Below are 21,310 nucleotides of genomic sequence, written 5' to 3'. Positions count from 1 at the left end.
CAGACTTGCATTAAAATACCACACAACCAATGGCCAGTCAAGAGTGTATCAAGCGTTACAAACACACAGATTAGAGGAGGTTTTGCTGAACATGTATGGGTTGGGTTTTTAACACCTGGATCTGCACATCTGGTTCAACCTTCTCAGAGTTTCCCACACCCCAAACCCCTCCACTTTCACCAGCACTGTGAGTTGTTGAAGTTAATACGCAGTTCAAACTGTGTTTTGTACGTTTGAGGGTTAGTGCCAGACACATCCTACTCTCTGGATGATTGGCCATCCTCCTGTTAGATAGAGCATCCTCTGGTCCACACTGGAGTTAGGACAGCAGTCGCTGTCCTAGTCGAACATATTAATATGTTCAATATTAAAAACTTCAGATCAAATAGGTGACTAGTGGTCTGTAGCAGCGGCAGCTGGGAATTATCAATGTAAGTGACATTGTTGATCATGACAACGAGAACTGATTCTCCCGTTAGGAGCTCTGCATACTGGGTCAAGCTTCACTGAACTTTGAATAAACAGGTCAACATATTTTTGTAAAGCAGCCATGGCTCTGCAGACTAAGTCCAGCGGTCGGGCCTTATTTGCCACTGCTCAATCACTACAGGTTCCTTTTACAATTTCAGAAAACTGCGATCTGGATTACCACAGACCAAGAAAACAGCCCAATCCAAACAGGCAGAGTTAGAACATCAGCTGCACTAGTTCCCCCTGTGTTGGGGAAAAAGGGATTTTGGACCAACGTGTCCGTAAAATGAATGTAGAGTCACATAGTTACAGGGTTGGGCTTTGGTCGTATGACATTGCGACTACATTTATTCATGAATGGTTGTAGAAGGTGAAATGAAGGGTGATTTGCAGGTACCTCAGCAGTCATCACTCTGTATGAGGACCATGTTTGGTTCTTTTAAACCTGTTTGTGCCCATCCAGTGGTTGTTTTCCCTGCAACTTTCATTAGTGGAGCTGACAGAGCAGAACATTTTGTTCAGCATGTACACACACACACACACATGCACACACACTTACCGTTGGCACTTTTAGAAGTAAGCTGAGAAAGTTGTTACAATGACAACATTTCCAGTGATGGTAAGAGTAGCTACTAAATATGGGGTGCCGTTTGTAAAGCAGCTCACGCTGAAAATAACAGCAACATTTTGCCACATTTACCTTCAAACCATGTTTAAAAAACTGGTGTGAATTTTTGAGTCACTTTTTTGCACATTTACAACAATATTTGTCAACTTAGAGATATTTTAAATATTTAAATCCAAATGTTAAATGTTACACTTAAATGTTAAATGTTGAATCTAAATGCTAAATTTAAATCTAAATCTAAATGTTAAATCTAAATGTTAAATCTAAATTTAAATGTTAAATTTAAATTTAAATCTAAATGTTAAATCTAAATCTAAATGTTAAATCTAAATGTTTCGGGTGAAACTAAATATTTAACTAATATGCAAATTAAAATGCCGGTAACAGGAAGTAACAAAATAAAAGCTTGAAGAGGTCAGAGTTGCCTCTTCAAGAGCCTCATCTTTCTCCAGATAAACAGGGCTGAGCAAACAAAGATAAACAGGGACAACAAAAAATTCAGCAGAAAGCCCATAGAGAGCGAGAGAGCGAGAGAGACTTATATCAGAGGTTCATAATGTAAATAGACCAACATCTACACTGTATTTCTATGAAGCCAAAACTAAATCTTACACAAATTCTGCCACATTATAAGGAAACAATTGTCTCGGGTCCCCTGCCTGGCCTTGATTACACTCTCTCGAGTGCTACTCTCTGTCTCCTGACATCTGGCCTCACTGTCTTTCGGTGGTGAAGGCACTGTACTTCGCACTGCATAAAGAGAGGAGGTCAAAGGGAAATATTTTTGTATTGATGTTAATCTCATCTCTTTTTAAGTGTGTTTCCTTTAAAAGGCAGCCTTTAGGATTTAGGGTGAAGCAAAACTGAATGAGATGAGCTAGGTTTGAGAGTTGCCTCTCCCTTTCAGTACAAATGACTGAATTGTGCTACTAAGCTCAGTCTACACCTCTTATAGTGACTTGTAGGTAGATGAATCAAGACATCTAATCCAAAAACAGTTTAGAGGTTGCTTACAGTGATCCAATTTAGGCTGACAAAACAAGAAAAAAACAACAACTGGTGCTTAAATGCTGTCAGGTTGGAATTTAACGTTAAGCTTTGGTCACACTACATGACTTTCCAAGTCTTAAGATCACTGTACTGTTCATACTACACGACTGTCTTGTACTCAGGGGAGTTGTGAGCAGAGGAGCAGAGGGCAACCATAGCACAGTGCCCGGGAACCAAGTACAGATTTGACAAGTGTTTTAACCTACTTCTTCTTTGACGCGGTCAGTATTAATTTCGTTGACGAAAAAATTATGACGAAATATATTCGTTAACGACCCTTTTTCCATGACGAAGACGAGACGAAGACGTAACGAATACGAATCTTTGAAAATAAAAAATTATGACTAAATTTATTTTAACTTTCGTTGACGAGACGGGACGAGACGAAAATGTTGGTGGTTGACTAAGTCACAATCATTTTTAAAACATCATCGTATCAGGCCGTCACGAAGTATCAGGAGCGGGCGAGTGAGTGTGTGTGTGTGTGTCTGTGTGTGTGTGTGTGTGTGTGTGTGTGCCCTCCCAGATAGCGCTCCGGTCCCTAGCTCCGCCCCCCGCCCCGCGCACTCGCTTAGAGAGACACAGTGAAAGCAGAGCTCGTTCACGTGGAGCAGCCTCTCAGTGACCGACTGCTTCTTAACTATGACTTCTTAACTAACCCTGGTCTCAGCTGATGAGAGATCAGCAGCAGCTTCTTGATCAGAGCAGAAGCTGCAGTTGGTTTCTACCAAGCTGCAGTTTCAGTGTTCGCCTGGAGTCTGACCTGCTCTCCCTTTTTGTTTTCACATTTAAAATTAAATATATATTTTTAAGCTATTAGGCTGCAGCTATATGTTTTTATAGAAAAGGAGTTTAATGTGGCTATTAAATGTGACTAAAACTAGACTAGAATGGAATTAGTTTTCGTCGACTAAAACTAGACTAAAACTAAGAAGGATAAAAATTACTAAATGTGACTAAAAATAATATGCATTTTCGTCAAAAGACTAAGACTAAATCAAAAATAGCTGCCAAAATTAACACTTGACGCGGTGGACTTTCTTGCAGTCTGTCATTTTCATTCCCTTGACTGATGAGCTCACTTTCACTTGTGGAAGGTGACACTGTATGAACTAAATTACATGATGTTATGGACAAAAGAGGGGAAAATATATATATCAGTAATTGGAAACAAAGTACTTAACATTTCTAATTACCCATATCTGAATTTTGGGATGAGCAGAATTAGAACAGATACTTTTTTTTAATAAATAAATGATAAAGTCATTGCAGTGAGAAAAACATGACAGATCAGTCAAAGTGCGCCCCCTTGTGGCTGGCTATAGTGGCTACAGGTCATAAGTCCTTCATAAAAGTGACACTAAAAACTCAAAGTACTCTTCAAATAAAGTTTCTCCAAACGTGTATTTTATGTAGTTAATATTACGATAATCCATGTCCAAGAGTCCATTTCCCCGGATAAGATTTATTCGTTATTTGCCACTATAAACACAGTCTGACCTCCTCAAGCTTTTATTTTGTTACTTCCTGTTACCGGCATTTGAATTTGCATGTTAGCTAAATATTTAGTTTTACCCGAAACATTCAGATTTAACATTTAGATTTAGATTTAGATTTAACATTTAGATTTAGATTTAACATTTAGATTTAAATTTAAATTTAACATTTAAATTTAGATTTAACATTTAGATTTAACATTTAGATTTAAATTTAAATTTAACATTTAAATTTAGATTTAACATTTAGATTTAACATTTAGATTTAAATTTAAATTTAACATTTAAGTGTAACATTTAACATTTAGATTAAATATTTAAAATATCTTTAAGTTGACAAATATTGTTGTAAATGTGCTAAAAAGTGACTCTCAAAAATTCACACCAGTTTTTTAAACATGGTTTGATGCTAAATGTGACAAAATGTTGCTGTTATTTTCAGCGTGAGCTGCTTTACAAACGGCACCCCATAACTAAAATATCAACAAAAGCTTGTTTAATTCATGAGGAAGTAAAATGTTTCATGACTCCAAAAAAAAAGTTTGTAGTTGTCTAAGATATTGCTGATATCACACTGATAATGGCTATTTTGAGCTATATAGCTCTTTAGTCATTATCAAGCAATTTTTTTGAGGGGTGTTATACATAAATTAATCGGACATGGGTTATTTAATACACTGTAAAACGTTTTTGATTTTGTTTGGTGCAATATTTCAGTAAAAAATAGATATCTACTATCTTGTGTGGGATGGTAACAACAGACAAACAACTTTTTGTATAACCCATATTTATAAATCACAGACTGTCCCATAGGGCTTAACTATCTTTACAAGGTGCACCATCCTCTGTCCGTAACCCTACCCTAATAAAAAAACTACCAAAATAAACTCTTAACAGTGGGGAAAAATGCAGAAACCTCAGGGAGAATCAAAAGTGAGGGATCCCTCTCGCGGGAAGTACAATAGATGAAGTGATCTACAGACATGTTGGAGCCGAAAAATGACGAACGTGATGTTAATTTGTACCTACACAGGACATGTCCCAGTCAACCAAAGTAATCACTCTCTCTCCACCTCCTCCCAGATGCGTTCAGTGGATCGGGTATTCAAATTCATCGACCTGCCATCAGAGGAGCCGATGCCCGGACAGTCTAGTGGCAAAGGAGGCCCAGATCTCATCATCGACAACCCTCATGCTCAAGACTGCTGGCCCAACCGCGGCCGGATGGACGTCAAGGGCCTCACCGCCAAATACACAGAGGCTGGACGTTCCATTCTCAGTGACATCTCCTTCTCTGTGGAGGGGGGGCAGAGCGTAAGTCCTGAGTGATGGCTGTGTGTGTGTGTGGGGGAAGGGGGGTGTATGTAACTGGATTTTAATGAATCTTGGCAGAGTGACGCATGTTAACTCTGCTTTAATGGATTTTCAATAATCAAAGAACTGTTTGTCCCCAGAGGGGTACTGCAATTAAAGGGTCATAGCAAGGTTGTTGAGAGGTCATAGAGGTAACATGTATTATTATCTAAACACTTTTTTTGTATTTGTTAAAAACCTCTTCACATCTTAATAAACATTCATAAATTAAGTTGTCTGGATAAAAAGACAATGTCCTTGGTCGTCACAGGACGGTTTTATACATGGGCAATCATTTTGTTCAAACCGAATGAAATGACTGGTCAGCCTCACTGTCTGTCACTAACCGACCTGCCTGCCTGCCCTTGCTCCCACAGCGGTGTCTTCTAGCAGTTGTCAGCCAACACACATTCATGTCGGCTGCTATTAAATGCTGACATACTCAAGCAGTGACTTGTTTAAAGCTGATATTTTTTTACGTGTCCTTTTTTGTGATAAGCCAAGAAATGATTATATCCAGTTCTTTAGTGTTTCGCCAACTTGCAGCTGAATGGATTGGTTTTCATGCTGCAACTTTGCTGTTGTTTTTGTCTCACTGTGTCAACGTGTCATATCTAGTTGCTAAATCCAGTAACAAACCGATTACCCCACTGTTATCAACAAATGGCAAAACTGCTGTACACTCCTTTCTTCATGAAAACTGATCAGTCATGAAAACTGATTCCAACCAAAGTGACCAAAAGTTATTTTGTTTCTTTTTATGCATTAATATGTAAATGTACAAAATGACAGTCCATATCCCATCCACAAACATGGAGGAGACCAGGCCTAGGACGATACCGCAGCCAGCCCCAGGGGGCGATTAAGATGTTTTGATGATACAAACAAAGCAATCAAATGACAAATAATCAAGACCCTGAGGTAGATGTGTTTTAGACTGATGATAATATTTTATTATCTACAGCAGCAGGCTTTTGCTTCCATTTTTTCAAACGTATATATGAACTCATATCTCTAATATCTTCCTTACCGATTTCAAACTCCTTGTAATATAAATTACATCAGTAGAGCTATTGAACAAATACATCAGTCAGATACAACATCGTGGGCCCTGTTTTACGCAACTGTGTTTACTGGTTTCATACCAGTGCAGTTGTCCTCTTCCACGCTCTTTCCAAAAAACCCAACAATGACCACTTTGAACGATGCCACTAAATGAAAATGGTTTTAAAGTTGTGGCAGGTTGTTGTAACATTCAGTCAAAACAAGATACATTGTGTAATATCAGCCTGCTCTCGCTCTCTTGGCAGTAATGGGTCAGTATCAGCTTGTCATAATGAATCCTGAAGGAGAGGAGAGCTCAGTTAGTGTCTGTGTTTAAACCTCATTCCATTAGCTGCTCTATGCCTCCTGACTAATGAGCTAATTGTTGTCACAAGGCTGCAGTAAAGAGGAGGAGAGTTTTTCAAGGCAGCTGTTTATTTTGCTGTGTCATGAGTATACTTGTATCGTATATACTGTATGTATGTGTATATGCAGTATATGGATTTTTGTAGGTGTGCATACTCATACAGTAGATGCATTCACTTGCGGACACTTGATACGTAAAACTGTGAATTAATTACACAGGGTAATTAAGTGAAAAGCTGGAAACTCATTCCCATGATGAGCAGGTTGAAATCTTTCTGTTGTTGTTGTGTGTCTGTAGATGGGTCTGCTGGGTCGAACCGGTTCAGGGAAGAGCACCCTGATGTCCGCCCTGCTGCGTCTGGCCTCCACTGATGGAGAAATCTCTATTGATGGTGTCTCCTGGAGCTCCGTCTCCCTGCACACCTGGAGGAAGGCCTTCGGAGTGGTGCCCCAGGTACGTGGGTCAAACTGATAAGACTACAGAGAAAGTGTATACAGATAATACATTTGTACCAGGAAGGAAATGCCTTGCTGATAATTAAATCTGATACAATTCAGTCTGAGGGAGATGGTGTCTGCAAAAGCTTTTTGTAATTGAATCTGCTGGTCTTTTAAGATGGGTACAATTTCACTCATGAGAAGCTGTGAGAAATCACACTTTTGAAGTATTTTAATTTTATTGGAATAATATGTTAAATCTTTCCCGACAAGCCTTTCCTTATTAAAAAACAACATTTTCTAACAAAAAGACAGTTTATGTGTTTTTTGAGATACAGTTGAAATATAGTTTGTATATCAAATTGTGAAATATTTCAGACAACAAGTAGCTGTATGAAACCAGGCCTCCTCTATAATCCAAATGCAGACTATTTATTATTTCTTCATTTTGTCTGTGGTTTTGTTGAACAGAAAGTTTTTATTCTGACTGGAACTTTTCGGATGAACCTGGACCCTCACGAACGTTACAGTGATGAGGAGCTGTGGAGGGTGGCTGAGGAGGTGAGTCGCTGTTATGATTGGTGAATTTGCCTGTTCTGTGTTGTCATCATCTTCTTCCGTTTTTCTCTCCATGCCTCTAAGATATATCAGGGAAATCAGAGGCAGAAGGCTTAGTACTGTATAGGTTATTGTTTTTATTCTTCTGCAGGAGCTGTTATTGAATTTTATTTTTTCAGAAAAATGGTAGATCAGAAAAATGGAAAAATGTAAATCTAAATATAAATCTAAAATTGAAATCACAACATAACGGTAGCAAGTATCCATTAAGAAACTGTCCTGGACGCTAAAGATCTCTGGTTTGATGCCTCTATCAAAGGAAATAATCATTTGTGAATGAGCTTGACCTCAGGACACAATAATAATCAGTAAAATGAATTGTCATGTGTGTCCTCAGGTGGGTCTGAAGACAGTGATCGAGCAGTTTCCAGACAAGCTGGACTTTCAGCTTGAGGACGGAGGAAACGTGTTGAGTAATGGGCACAAACAGCTGATGTGTCTTGCACGCTCCATCCTTAGCAAGGCCCGCATCCTGCTGCTGGACGAGCCCTCCGCCTACCTCGACCCCATGTCAGTATCAACACAAACATTACAACCGTTTGTGTGTGTCCGTGTGTGCACTAGTTTTGTCACCTCATTCTCCAGCATTTCTACTGACGTGCCATAATGTCTGTTTGAGACACTGGTCAAATCCAATAGTGAAATCGATGTTCTGCACCTTTTAGTGGGATGAAGTTTCCAAACTTTAAAGCTCAGTTTTGTTTTTTTGTTTGAAATGGGAAATAAGAAAACTGTTTCCAGTTCAAGGAGAGGGAAGACATTTGGATGAGCTTGTTTGTGACCTTTAATAATCCCAATAACATTGTTTTATATTAAGGAAATATTTTATCCATACACCAATATATTAGATAGAAAGCATGCCTCTGTTGTGTTGACAGTTTAATCAGAAGTACAGCCCAAACATGAACTACTTTTGACATTGTAGACATGAAGTGTTTGAGAATTTTTAAAAATGTGTCAAGACAGTTTCAGCTACATGAGGATTCACTTATACGCTGTAGATCTCTTTCATGTCACTAGTGCCATCAGATAAAGTTAGGGCATTTTAATCTGAAACACATTGTCATCCTGTCTCTATGATATTTGACCTCCCTGTGTCTCACACTGTACAGAACAGCACTCGGAGGAAGAGCCAGATATCACAGAGGCAGGATGACAATGTGTTCGTAGCTCTGCTCTCAGATTAAAATGCTCTGATTCAATCTAAAGACTAGTCACATGAGAAAGTTCTACAGATTTGACACATAGTGAGAGGCAGAAGAAGCTTTGAATCATAAGGAATCATCTTTTTACTGCACACCAAAGCCCCTGAAAGTGTTCGTTGTGTATTTGTGTGTTATTTCCTATGTGTTTGTAGCATCCTGTGAAGTGATATCGCAGTGGGCATCAGTCAGCCACATCAAGCATGTGCAGTGTTCCTGTCACTACATGTGGTGGCAATCTTAGTGCTTACAGTACCTCTGAACCTCTGTATGTGTAACCATACGTGCAGGGGGGGGAGGGGGGGGGGGGGCATGATAGTAAATGAAGCCTGCAATGAGCAATCAAGTTTAACCTGAGGCCAGCACTGCCTGCTCTTTCATGTCCACTAAGATAATGTGTGTTAGCAATGGAGAGAGACGGCCTTCGGTAATGACGATGGAGATGTTGACGATTGTGTGTCTGTGTGTGTTTGAGCAGAACATTACAGGTCCTGAGGAAGACGCTGAGGCAGGCGTTCTCAGGCTGCACCGTCATCCTATCAGAGCACAGAGTGGAGCCGCTGCTCGAATGCCAATCATTCCTGGTGAGTTTTGGAATCAATTTAGCAGCTTCCAGTCTCTGTTAACGTCAAACAACTGGTTCAACGGAAGTTTTCATGATCATTGTAGCGCCCAGTGTGAGCTGGAGAGACAGTCAGCCTTCTGTGCCTTGCTCTGATAAACCTTTTTAAATGACTTTTAATCGTCAGGCTCATCGATAATCTGTTCCAAGCGTTGGAGACCCTGTGGTCTTTGCTAACAGCTGTTGTGCAGTTCAATTCTGCAAAAACAATTTGGGGAATTTCCTCTTCTTGATGGAAGCCAAGCTCTTTCTGCAGCTCACAACCAACAGCTTCCTGTTTACAATGGCACGTGCTCACCATTTTCAAATGAAAACATAGTATGTAGCCTTTAGCCCAATTCATGCTTTTGCTTTGAAGCTATGCCGTAGCTTACGCAGAGCCAAGGCCACGCAGATAAGACAAGAGCTGTGATTGGTCTGCTTGGTAGTGTCGCGTCTCTGGCAGACTCGCTGCTATTCTGGAACTGAGATGAAGGAACGAGCACGACATCTTTTTATTCTTTTGTTGCAGTTCTTTGAAAAAATAGTAACACTCTTCAACATCTTTCAGCTCCAACTCCAACATATTCGCTCAGCAACACTCATCATTGTTCTGAAGTAAACAGACAAGCCAGAGAATTTGTAAATTAGCAGACCCGAAACCAGAAGACACCCAATACCAGCGTAGAAACTCTACGCCCCCTAGCTTTTCGGTGGTATAATTGCAACGCGACTCAAACACACCCACACAAGACTATGAATGCTCAGCCCTGGGAGTAGGCTACGTGCGCACCTACACTGTAGCTACGATGCAGAAGCATGAATCAGTCTATAGGAGTCACTGTAGCATAGGTGGATAATGTGCATACTGTAGATATATAGTGTAGATCCACACTGTGGATTGATACAATAGATATTGTAGAGCTGTGACTGAAGTTTGATTTTGTGAAATAAATCTCAGCACCTCAAAGTCTTGTTTTTCCTACATTAAGCTTTGACCTTCAACTAAGTTTTACTCCATGTTCTTGCTCGGGCCTGTAGAGTAGTGAAAACACAGAATGAGAAGACGAACATTTAAACCAATTGTCATTTCTTCTGTCCGTCCAGATGATCGAGGGCAGCTCCATGAAAACCTACGACTCCCTCCAGAAGCTTCTGAACGAGACGAGCCACATGAAACAGGCCATGAGCCCCGCCGACCGGCTCCGCCTTTTCCCAACGCTTCACCGCCTAAACTCCAGCAAGAGGGCCACGCCGCAGACCGCCAAGATCTCGTCCCTGCCGGAGGAAGCTGAGGACGAGGTCCAGGACACGCGTCTCTAACCGGCCAGACACACAAATACACACAATGGCATGAACATAAATTAGTTGTATCCAGTGTTTAGATCCAGTTGAGTCAAATTAACAAATGGTTAAAATGGCTTTATTCCCCAAATGCTTGAACACACTGATACATACTCATGATGGGAAAAATAACCCAGATAGAAGCTCAATTTATTTAGAGTGATATAAAAAAAGTCATGTGTAGAAGAAGTGATGAAAGTCCAAGTCTGTCCACGGTCGATCAAACAGACCATGGATGAAATTAACTAATTTATAAAAATTAACTTAAATACTACTGTCACAGAATGAGGGTAATTTATTGACATAATTCTACATTGATACAAGTGGTAGAAGAGATTTTTTGCACACAAATAGAATTAGTCTGAATGTTTGTATGGGAACAACTTTGTGTATAAATTTGAAATCCTCCCTGAATATGAATCAGGTCTATTACAGATTACAGAAATACAACTTTTAATGATAGACGTCTCTAATATTTGTGTGCTATGTTGACTGTTGATCAACATGATACAACAGCAGTGTAAAAACAAGGTGGTATGACAGCTGGTATAGAAGCTGTTGGTGTAAGTCTGCCACTAAATGAGAAACATAAACCAGCTTGTGTATGTGCTGCAGGGAGAAGATTTTAATCACCAACGCATGGATAAAGATAAAATCCTCCATGTAAAAGAAAACTCCAGGGAAAAACAAAATGGCTAACAGTTGTGTACAAATTGTACAATAAGCCCATAATAACACAATACAAATGTGTGTCCTCAGTCTGACTAATTGGACACTCTGTTGTAGAAGTAGTTCGAGGGCTTTGCAGGTTTCAATCCAACAGGTGCCTTCAGGTGGAGGACAGTATGTAGGACTCCCCCCACACTAACATCATTCTCTAGTGTTCAGTCTGGGCTCAAAACACAATGTGCTTTGAAAAGGCATCAACTGCATCACAGGTTTTCTTTTGCATTATTGATTCAAAAACATGTTCATTGGTTTGAAACTTCTAAGAAACCAGTTTCTTTCATTCTCTGGAAACGGACCCGACACAAGAGAAGCCTCAGTAGAAGTCTGGTGTCTTGAGTGAGGGTGTGATCACATCTTAGCTTCTCTCCAATGTACAATTACATGAGAAACCTCATACGCACCAGATCCAGCTAGCTTCATGTACCCAACAGGAAAGAAATACATTTATTGGTAGCCAGCTCAATTTTGGCCTTTATCCACACACGAGTGATTAGCTGCTTTAATTCCTCTTTGCACCGCAGATACGCTTCCAATCTTACCCTGTGTGCCAGAGCAAATTTTCACCTGGCGTATATGTGTGTGTACAGAATAACAAAACAACACAGCTATTTACCAAACTTGGTGGGGATATTTCTTTGGAGGGTATATCCGAATGATAACGTTTGAGATGATTTGGGATTTTAAGTCACGATCAACAAATTTGGTCTGAAATTAAAAAAAAATCCAGATATTTCTGAAATATTTGATTGGATTAAAGCTGAGTGAGTATGAGACTTGTGCCGTGGCTTCATGTGTATTGTCTGTATATTATTAATTACAATACACAGCTCGGTATCTTTGATCAGTCTGACTCCACAGTAGCGTCACTGCTATGAACACACGCACACAGTGACGCTACTGACGAGTGATGACTCAGAAACCCTTATTTTTCTATCTGTATGCACTTTAGAGACATCGAGGTACTCATCAGCTTCCAACAGTCAAATGATTCAATGTTGTTTAACTCCATCAAGTGTAAATGTCAAATTATTTCCTTTGATAACAAATGATGCTTGTTACTTTAATCGTTTTGCCTCTTTAAGTTGATGAATTAGGGGGAAGTCAGTTATTCATCCCAAAAAATCGAACTGCAATAAAGTTTTTTTTTTTTTCTTCAGAGCCATTGCTGTACAACATTTTTTTTTCTCAGTTTTTTTTTCTGTTGTGTCTGATGCTTCCCTCTGAAACTGGAAACCCTTCGACTCCTGTGTCATTCTATTTTCTTCTTTGGTTGAGGGAAGACAGCGTTGGGCCTTTCATACTGAATAATAAATTTGTATTGCAGTGATGCAGAAAATGCAGGTACAGCGGAGAAATGCCTTGATATGTTAACTGTGACATTGACGATTTTTTACAGTGTAAATTAAGAACAAAGCTGTTTCTTACACATAGGAAAAGGACAAAGATGTCCAAAAAATGTATAAATATATTTGTTCAATCAACTATATTTCCAGTAAAACTATAGATTTTGAGATTTGACTTGTGTTTTTGTCCTTTTTCAATCATTTTGAGGGGAAAACTGTTGAATTTCTGTGTCTAGTTAATGAGGTGAATGTGACCTACTGATTCCTTGATAAAACGTTTTCTTTAACAGGCTACAGGACAAAGTATGCAGACAACTTAACAGATGTGGTAGTCGAACAAGTCTTTCTAAAACAGACCCACACCAAAGTGCGTGCGTCTACATACGTCATATGTTCGAAACCTTTTTCTGTGTTTTTAAGACATCCCAGAAATGAAGCTAAAGTTTTTCCACATGAACTCTACCATCTTGTGCAGATTGCGTCGGTGCCAGTGTCGGCGCAGGAGAGATCAGGGTGTGCAGCAATCATGACATGTCCCCCACTATTTAAAGAATTAAATAACAAATTCAACCAAAACTTAACAGGAAAATGTAGCCTTGATTGACATCAGTATGATGAGAACAATTAATTTGACATGTAGATTGACTTTTTAGTTTGGTCCAGGTCCCCTCCACTTACATATGAGTATATGACCTATACTGCAGCCAGCCACCAGGGGGAAATCAGAAGCTTTGGCTTCATGTCAATGGAGCCGTCATGTCTTCCATGTTTATATAGTCTGTGGTGTGCGGCCCTTTATTTGTAATATCTACTTACCTAGTGTCTCCCATAATGCATTGCAGTCACAAAAATTTTACAGTATACGAAGTCCATACTACAAAATTAATTTACCCAATGTTGCTTTATTTGAATGTTTCCAGGCTTGAGTGGCTCCTTCATTTCCTTGTGAACTGCATCGTGGAATAGTAGTTTATAACAAACACACACACACACAGTCAGGAGTTTATATATCTGTTCCTGTGTACCACTCTGCATCCTCAAAACTAGCTTGGATTACAGCTAACATTTGCACAAGGGTATTTTCTCCGTCACATCACCTCACAGCTGAATGCAGAACAGAATTCTAACCTGAATAACAAACAGTAATAAAAACACAAAAGCTTTCGGGCGATGATACGTTTGGGTTTAAAAACAGCTTTTCATTAACAGGGACTAAGAACTATGGAGTCCCCAGAGGCTACAAAGACCCGGATTTTGTACAGACACAATTAATGTCTTCATTTGTGGGCTCTGTGGAGCCCTGTGTTTTAATAAAACAAAAAGAACAGAATAAGTCCGATGGGGATTTTTAACAATGCCGTTTTAATGTTTGTGCTTGAAAGACAATTCTTTAAACCTCAAACAGCTGTCGAACAGATCCAAATCATTGGTGGACTAAAATCTCTCCTGTACATATATATATATATATATATATATATATATAGCTATTTATATACAAACAATATCCGCTTAAAATAAAACTAATCTTTAAAAATAAACACATACAAAAGGAGAACACAGGGGTAATGGAAGGCAGAAGAGAGCTGTGTAGGGCTCAGCTGGGGTTAAATTGAACGTGACTCAGGGGAAGTGATGGGCATTTAAAATATTTATTATGGCTTACAGTTGACAGAGGACATCCTGTGTTTATACAGTTCTATTACTTATTGCCACATCCCCTTCACTTTGAAACAAGTAAAGGATTCAGAACCAGACTCATCTTACAAACACTATGTACAAGTTAGTTAGTTTTTTTTACAGCAGTTTTACTTTAAGGTTTCTGTCACTGTACAAGCGTCATACCACGTACACCAATCTATAGAGCATTTAAACATACTAATTCTTATTTACAAATATATTTGGTAAAACCCTGATTAATTTCAACAGTATTTCAATCAACCTTGCAACTATTTAAAGATAAAACACTTGAATATCTCAAAATACTTAATAGCAATAAAAAAAAAAAAACTGCTCGTCTAAGCCTTGGATCCAAAGACCCTTCTCTTTTAAAAGTAACACCTATAAATATGTTCACTTTTTCTTTAATGGCCTTAAAACAGAGAGGTACAGTATTTCAATTTAAGTTCACAAAAATACTGTGCCATGACTGTTCTGAGGCAGTTTCCACCCGCCAAATACTTTATTTCTTAAATCCTTACGCTGTTAATGAATACTATCCCATAATATGCAGGTTGATACACTGGTATAAGGCAACAGTAAAGTAACCTGCTGCATTACCTTCTGTTGTTTAAATTCTTACCAAACCCTCGGACGATCAAATACTTCAAATACTGTAATAGAATAAAACTATGGTCCCCAAGTACACAACTGTAGTACAGTGTAACAAGTACAGCTAACAAGTACAAATACTAAAAGTCAAAAGTCGTCAGGTACCTAGTCTTTACATAATGGAGGGAGATCACAACGGAATCATGGGTAGGGAAGGAGGGAGGAGTGTCTACTTGTTGTTTTCATGCAGGTCTCTGTGGAGGATCCAGATGTCCTCGTGTGATCGGTTGTTGTCGTTGATGTTGTTGCGGTAGTAGTTGTTGTTGCTGCTGCTGCTGCTGTCTGGTGAAACCTGCTTAGTTCTGCTGCTGCTGTTGGTTGTTCTGCTGCAGCTGGGAGGCGTCTGGGTTCGGATGGGGCTGCTGTTGCTGCTGCTGCCGCTGTTATTATTGCTGCTGATGGACGCTCGTGCTTGCTGCCCCCTGCTGCTGGGGACGGGGAGCTGCGATTTGGCGCGGGGCCCTGAGCGCCGATCGCTGCTCTGGACGGGTGCCTGGCCGGAGCTGTGGCTGGACTGCAGGAAGAAATGGAGAGTTTGGTGAGTTCCAGCTATCTCTGTCAGTTTAGTGTTCGTCTCAGGTAAATCCATTTATACAACATTGTTATTTTATCCTAGAATATGGGCTATACGCTTAGTTATCGTATTGCCTTTATACTTTTACTCTGAAATATAGGTTTTTGTGTTGATTATTACTTCAAGATGTTGATCATCCTGAGTGGGTTGGGTTGTGACCACTGTTGGTGTGTGTATGTCACAAACATACTCAGCCAATTGGTGCGAGTATGTGTGTATCCATATTTTGGACCAGACCAAGATCAACCGGGATCAAAATATCTCTGTGAATTAATTATTTTTTCATTGCAACTTAACATTATAAGAAATGTATTTTACTTTTTTCAGTTTGTTCCCTGTCCACTCTGCCGACATGGAGGAGGTGGATTCTATGACCTATCCTGTAAACAGCCACTAGGGGGCGATTAAGACACTTTGGTTTCACTTTTGAGGAGCAGTCACGTCCTCCACCTTTGTATTCAGTCAAAATGCACAGCTCAGAGTCAAAGTTGTTCAACAATATGCAAATAATTCATAGTTTCAACTGACAGTATTTTACAAGCTGAGTCCAACATCAAAACAATGAGCTAAAAGAGGCGTAAAGCTCCTTTCAGCTAGTGTTTATTAAGCAATGACACATTGTACAACAGAACAGTCCAAACTACAAATACTGCGTAATTATGTGTGAGGTCACGGCAAACAAACTGGAGACACATGATTTAAAGTAGTCATGCGCTGAGTCAGGTCCCTCACTGGTGTAAATATATTAGGATAAACAGGATAAATACAGGGTGGTTTTTTTTTAATAGAAAAAGAAGAACCCGAAGAAAAGAACTGAAATGCAGTACATTTGTTTAATAGCTAATTAAATGTGAACTTTTTGATTGGGTCTAACTACATTTCTTTCCGTTTTATATTTGTGTTTTCAGTGAAGAATTAAGTGTCGTAGTAATGGTGTATGGCCATTTCCCCCTACCCCCCACCCCCCTTACCGTCTGGGGTTGCTGCTGGATGACTGTTTCCTGTTCTGCCTGGTGGGGGGATGACACCTCACTGGGAGAACTGGAGAACAGGATCAGGTCATCTTTGGTCTGAGAGATGAACAGAGTGAGTGTTAAGCAGCAGGTAAAACCTGGACTGAAGATGAAGAGTCTGGCTGTTTTCTGTTGGTTTACACACGGAGAGGGCTGGCGTTACATGACGTCAATTACAGAGTCAGAGTCATGCAGCTGAAGGTCTGAGATGAGGGGATGTCTAACTTCCCCCTCGGTTTGGGCTGAAGTGGATATTCAGTAAATGTCCCTGCGCTCGCACTCATATCCCGTGTGTGTGTAGATTTCCTGCGCTTCAGCTCTGCTCATGCTGCGCATGTGTGAAACATTCTCTGTTTTTTCTTCTGATGTGCTCAGTGGGGCTACCTTTCATTGAAGAGTGTTAACCTTTTCAATTATATATATGTCTTCAAAGTTGAGTGTTTAGAGACAAAACGACAACAAAATTACATTTTGGGGTTAAAAGGATCAAAAACTGTTCAGGTCAGGTCTAGGGCTAGGATTAGGCCTTTAGTTTGGATGGTTAGGGTAAGGGGCTAGGGAATTTATTGTGCCAATGTCCTCACTAAGATAACTGTACATACGTGTGTGTGTGTGTGTGTGTGTGTGTGTGTGTGTGTACCTTGCTGATGTCTGGTTCGGACTTGCTAGAGCACATGGTCTGCAGCTCTCTGATCAGATCAGTCTCATCATCAGAGAAGACAGACAGGCCGACAGGTTCCCTGAAAACACACACACACACACTCTATTGAATTATATTTAGTCAGCTATTTCATCACGCTTCATTAGATAATGCTCATTAAAACAATATGTTTGTTTATGCTGTTTGTTTATTTGACTGGAACAGACTCACACGTTTGATTGGTTAGACAAGCCTGCCCCCTGCTGGCTCACTTATTGTGTTACACTCCGCCAACTAGCACAGCTACTACTGCTGCTGCTGCATTATATCAGAATACATAAATAAAATACAAACCTCTGGACTTTGCCGATGGCGATGAAGCTGACGTCAGTGTTGGACAGTGAACCTGCATCAAAAGAAATAAGCAGCTTTAATTTAGTTTATTGCATCACAATGTGGCCATTTGGAAGAGGCCATCTCTAAGACTAGGTTATCTAAGTGTTTTCAGTGGCAACATCATTCTTTATTAATATCACAGAGTCCTGTATTGTTGCACAGGTGTTACAGTAGGCAGTCACAGATTATGTAGTAGAGCTTGTATTAGGGAACAGAGTAAACTTGGCAAGTGCTTTCTATACCTATATAGTATATTTAAAAGCAAGTTCTTACTTTCACTAAATTAGAAAAGTTACTTTTACTTGAGTCCTTTTTTTTTTATCCATTTATTTTACCTTTACTTAAGTGAAATGTTTAGGTACTTCCCTCACCACTGGATCTACTTATTTAAGGTTTAATTTAAACCTGCATTACGAGAAGTTATCATTGTTAAACAAAAAGCTTATTTTCCACCTAAGGCCTTTCTCATGATTATTAGTATCATTATTATATCTTCGTTAATGCTGCACTTTTTTATGGTGTTTGGGAAACTACTTTAGTTTGTGTATCAGAACATTTCATCACATTTTAATATTCCATGATAGTTCTGGTCCCTATAATTGTGATAAAACATTTTCACTGTTTCATCTCTACTGTCTTTTACTGGTTTGATCTTCAAAGCTGTATTTTATTAGCTTATAATTCAAGCAAGACGTGATGTCATTTTTAAAGTCACAAGTAATATCTGTCAGATAAATGAAGTAATCTGATGTAGTGGAGTAGAAGTATAAAGTAGAATAATATGAAGAAGTACAAATACTTGTACCTAATTACAGTATGTTTGATCCTAACCCCTGAGCCTTGACATCTTACCTTCTCTGAAAGAACCGCCACAGCTCCAGTTTAAGGCGGGGCCTCCCTTCTTGCGTGGGCTGGTGTTGGATCTTCTCAACTTGCTGCCGTCCCGTCCCTTTCTGCCTCCTCCACCACCGCTTCCTTTAAAGGAGCCGATGGTGGTCAGAGGGAGGGTCCCACCCCGAAACTCCAGCAGGTATCTGTCAATTTCTGAGGATGATGAAGGAAAGAAATGCACATCACCATCGTTTCCTTTCCCCCAGTCAGCTCTCTCTTTTGTGTTAATGAACACGTGAGTGACTGCTCCACACCCACCGTGTCGAGGCAGAGGGCAACCCAGGAGAACAGCTTTGTTGACCACGATGCTAAGAGCGGCTTTCACCACTGCATGCTGCCCGGCAGTCAGCCCACAGTTGCTAAGAGACGGTCGCTTCGACACTGGTGAGGAAGAGGAGGTAGTGGAGGAGGAGGGACGCTTGGCTGTTACCCGGGAGATGACGGCTTCTTCCACGCGGGGGACGACCACGGCATTCCAGAGCCGAGCCAGCCACCTATAAACACACAGACACACTTGCAGTCAGACTGAGCGTCCTGAGTGGTTCTCACTCGACACAGGTTGTGTTACACTGCATTCAATGTCGTAGAGAAACACAGATGGTGAGCTGAGCGGTCACACCAGATAAGTAACCTGAAATTACTCTTATTAATTAACTTTTGTAGAAGTTTGTTACCAAGTGAAATCAAGCCACAAACTTTTGCTCCTGTAAAATGAGGTGACTGTTTTGTGTTTTCAACTTGATATTCTCTGCGGTGAATTTACAGTCATTCTGCCAACAGCCTGCGGACATATCTAAATTAACAATTACAAGATGGAGGCTGAACAGTTTTTCTGCAGAGTCGCTCATGATTCCAGTTTAAACAACATTACATCAAAGTGCTTTAAAAGGTATAGTTCACTTTTTTGTGCGTTATTTTACCCATTGAAGTTTAATGTGTGTCCTAACGTTGCACAGGACAAGGTGCAACATCTGTGTCTAGCCTGGTAAACTAAAGATAAGAAAAGAGCATGTACACCCAGGTGTCATGTTTCCATCACTGCCGATCAGAGTCGAGGCAAAACAAACTGTGAATACTGCAGTCATTTGACCTGTGAGTGAATACTGACTGTGTCCATTCCCATTGAAGGGAAAAGACAAGTAGCAGTAGTTTGAAGAAAAGTGAGGGAGGGGCTGTTTTTATATGCAGAAACAATTGTTAATTAAACTAATTACTAAATCAGGAAAAAGGTGATACTTTTTTTTATTAATCTGTGATTTAAGTAATAACGCCAAATATTGTAAAGTGAATAGCTTTAGTTTTGGCTTTTAATATTGTCACATTAAGCTCCTGAACATAATTGTTATTTAAATCATTTTCTATAATTTTCTAAACAGAAGAAGTAAAATGTAAAAAAAGAGTTGTATTGTCAGCATGCTCTCTTATATCCCAAGATAATATCATGTTTGACTATAAGGACCAGTAACATATTCACTGTGATAAGATCAGGGCATCATGACGTAAATCTGAAACACTGATATCAGAACATGTTTTCTTTTGGATTTGATATATGCCATGTATATAAAATCCAAACTGCAGGATTATATATCACAAGGACTTTAGGACAATCAGCCCTCATATACACATAAAAAACACACACCTGACGACTGCCTGTGTGTTGTTAGGGACCACAGGGCAGGACAGGAAGAGTTGCGGGCCCAGCAGAGCCTCATGGGTCCCCAGGCGGGACAGACAGGCGTTGAGCTGCTGCCAAACCTGGCTCACCCACAGCACCGAGCGCTCCATGACGCCGTCCGGTGTCCAAACACCAGTCCCCATCTAGGGCAGAGACGGAGACTTAAATGTTTTGCTTTTAGATTTTATCCTGAGGCTGCAACACTTCACTGAAGAGAAACAGTGAGAGAACAAAAGAGGAGGAACACTGTGGACATGCTCGACAGTCGGAGTAATCAAACCTTGTGTGCCTGACGACTTGAAAGAAAAGAGTTTGTTACGTATTCTGAGAAACTCTCTTGCCAATGATGCCAATACTCCATCTCAGAGGTAAAGCACACATTTGAAATACTGACTCAAACAGGGAAGACTATTTCAGGCTCCATGCTGCAATTTACTTTATAAATCATTATCTTTTTATTCTGTAATTTGTTATGTTAATTTTTTATCTAAGAGATTTAAGACATAATAGAAAAAAACATCTTTTCTCACAGATTCCCAATTCAAAATAATTTTCTCGTCCTTTTATCAGCATTGAACACAATATGCATCACTGACAATGCAGCCAATTGCCTCTTAAACTTGGGACTGACCTTATGGAGCAGCTTCCTGCGAAGGTGCCTTCCCAGCAGGCCGTGCATCGGCTCCTGGTCCCAGCGAAGAGTCACCCAGCGGAAATGCTGCTGGAGGCGGAGCTCGGACCCCTGCAGCCGTGGCTTCGACAACGTGGCAATCAAGAAACTGTCTTCACAGAAATGGTGGGGACCTGAACGAGGACAAATATTGTAGAACTGGTTTTGGCCTTTGGCTGCATTACATGAGATTTCGAATATAATCAGTGAGAGGACAAAGACCAATCTTGTATATTCAGCAAATCATTTCTTTGCTTCCCCTGTTTCATTCGACAGCAAATATGATTTGAAATTTCACTGTGAAGCATTAAAATCACTATTCTTGCTTGAAACTGCCTTCACATGATAATCCTTATCTGAGATGACAGTATACTGAATTATTACTTTTGTAGAATATCGTAACTTGAATGATGCATAAAGCCTCAGATTCAAACAGAGCG

General features: G+C 39.9%; 2 protein-coding genes across 2 annotated transcripts in view; one reads left to right on the top strand and one right to left on the bottom strand.

The window, feature by feature from the left end:
- cftr (CF transmembrane conductance regulator) overlaps positions 1-12,851 on the top strand; it is a 42,372-nt gene extending 29,521 nt beyond the window's left edge. The window contains exons 22-27 of the mRNA XM_053427657.1: positions 4,729-4,959; positions 6,707-6,862; positions 7,318-7,407; positions 7,802-7,974; positions 9,145-9,250; positions 10,375-12,851. Of these exons, the coding sequence (XP_053283632.1) occupies positions 4,729-4,959; positions 6,707-6,862; positions 7,318-7,407; positions 7,802-7,974; positions 9,145-9,250; positions 10,375-10,590 (972 nt within the window). The 3' untranslated portion in view covers positions 10,591-12,851. The remainder of the gene's footprint in view (positions 1-4,728; positions 4,960-6,706; positions 6,863-7,317; positions 7,408-7,801; positions 7,975-9,144; positions 9,251-10,374) is intronic.
- A 1,462-nt stretch (positions 12,852-14,313) lies between these two features.
- The window catches only part of cttnbp2 (cortactin binding protein 2), a 91,983-nt gene continuing 84,986 nt past the window's right edge, over positions 14,314-21,310 (bottom strand). Inside the window, exons 16-23 of the mRNA XM_053427381.1 lie at positions 20,832-21,004; positions 20,165-20,343; positions 18,784-19,019; positions 18,487-18,678; positions 17,593-17,644; positions 17,239-17,338; positions 16,557-16,655; positions 14,314-15,525 (exon numbers count right to left, since the gene is read on the bottom strand). Of these exons, the coding sequence (XP_053283356.1) occupies positions 15,181-15,525; positions 16,557-16,655; positions 17,239-17,338; positions 17,593-17,644; positions 18,487-18,678; positions 18,784-19,019; positions 20,165-20,343; positions 20,832-21,004 (1,376 nt within the window). The 3' untranslated portion in view covers positions 14,314-15,180. The remainder of the gene's footprint in view (positions 15,526-16,556; positions 16,656-17,238; positions 17,339-17,592; positions 17,645-18,486; positions 18,679-18,783; positions 19,020-20,164; positions 20,344-20,831; positions 21,005-21,310) is intronic.

This window comes from Pleuronectes platessa, chromosome 7 (assembly GCF_947347685.1).
Source record: "Pleuronectes platessa chromosome 7, fPlePla1.1, whole genome shotgun sequence".
NCBI lineage: Eukaryota > Metazoa > Chordata > Actinopteri > Pleuronectiformes > Pleuronectidae > Pleuronectes > Pleuronectes platessa.
The sequence above is the reverse complement of the archived record's forward strand: the minus strand, read 5'-3'. Positions and strand labels throughout refer to the sequence as shown.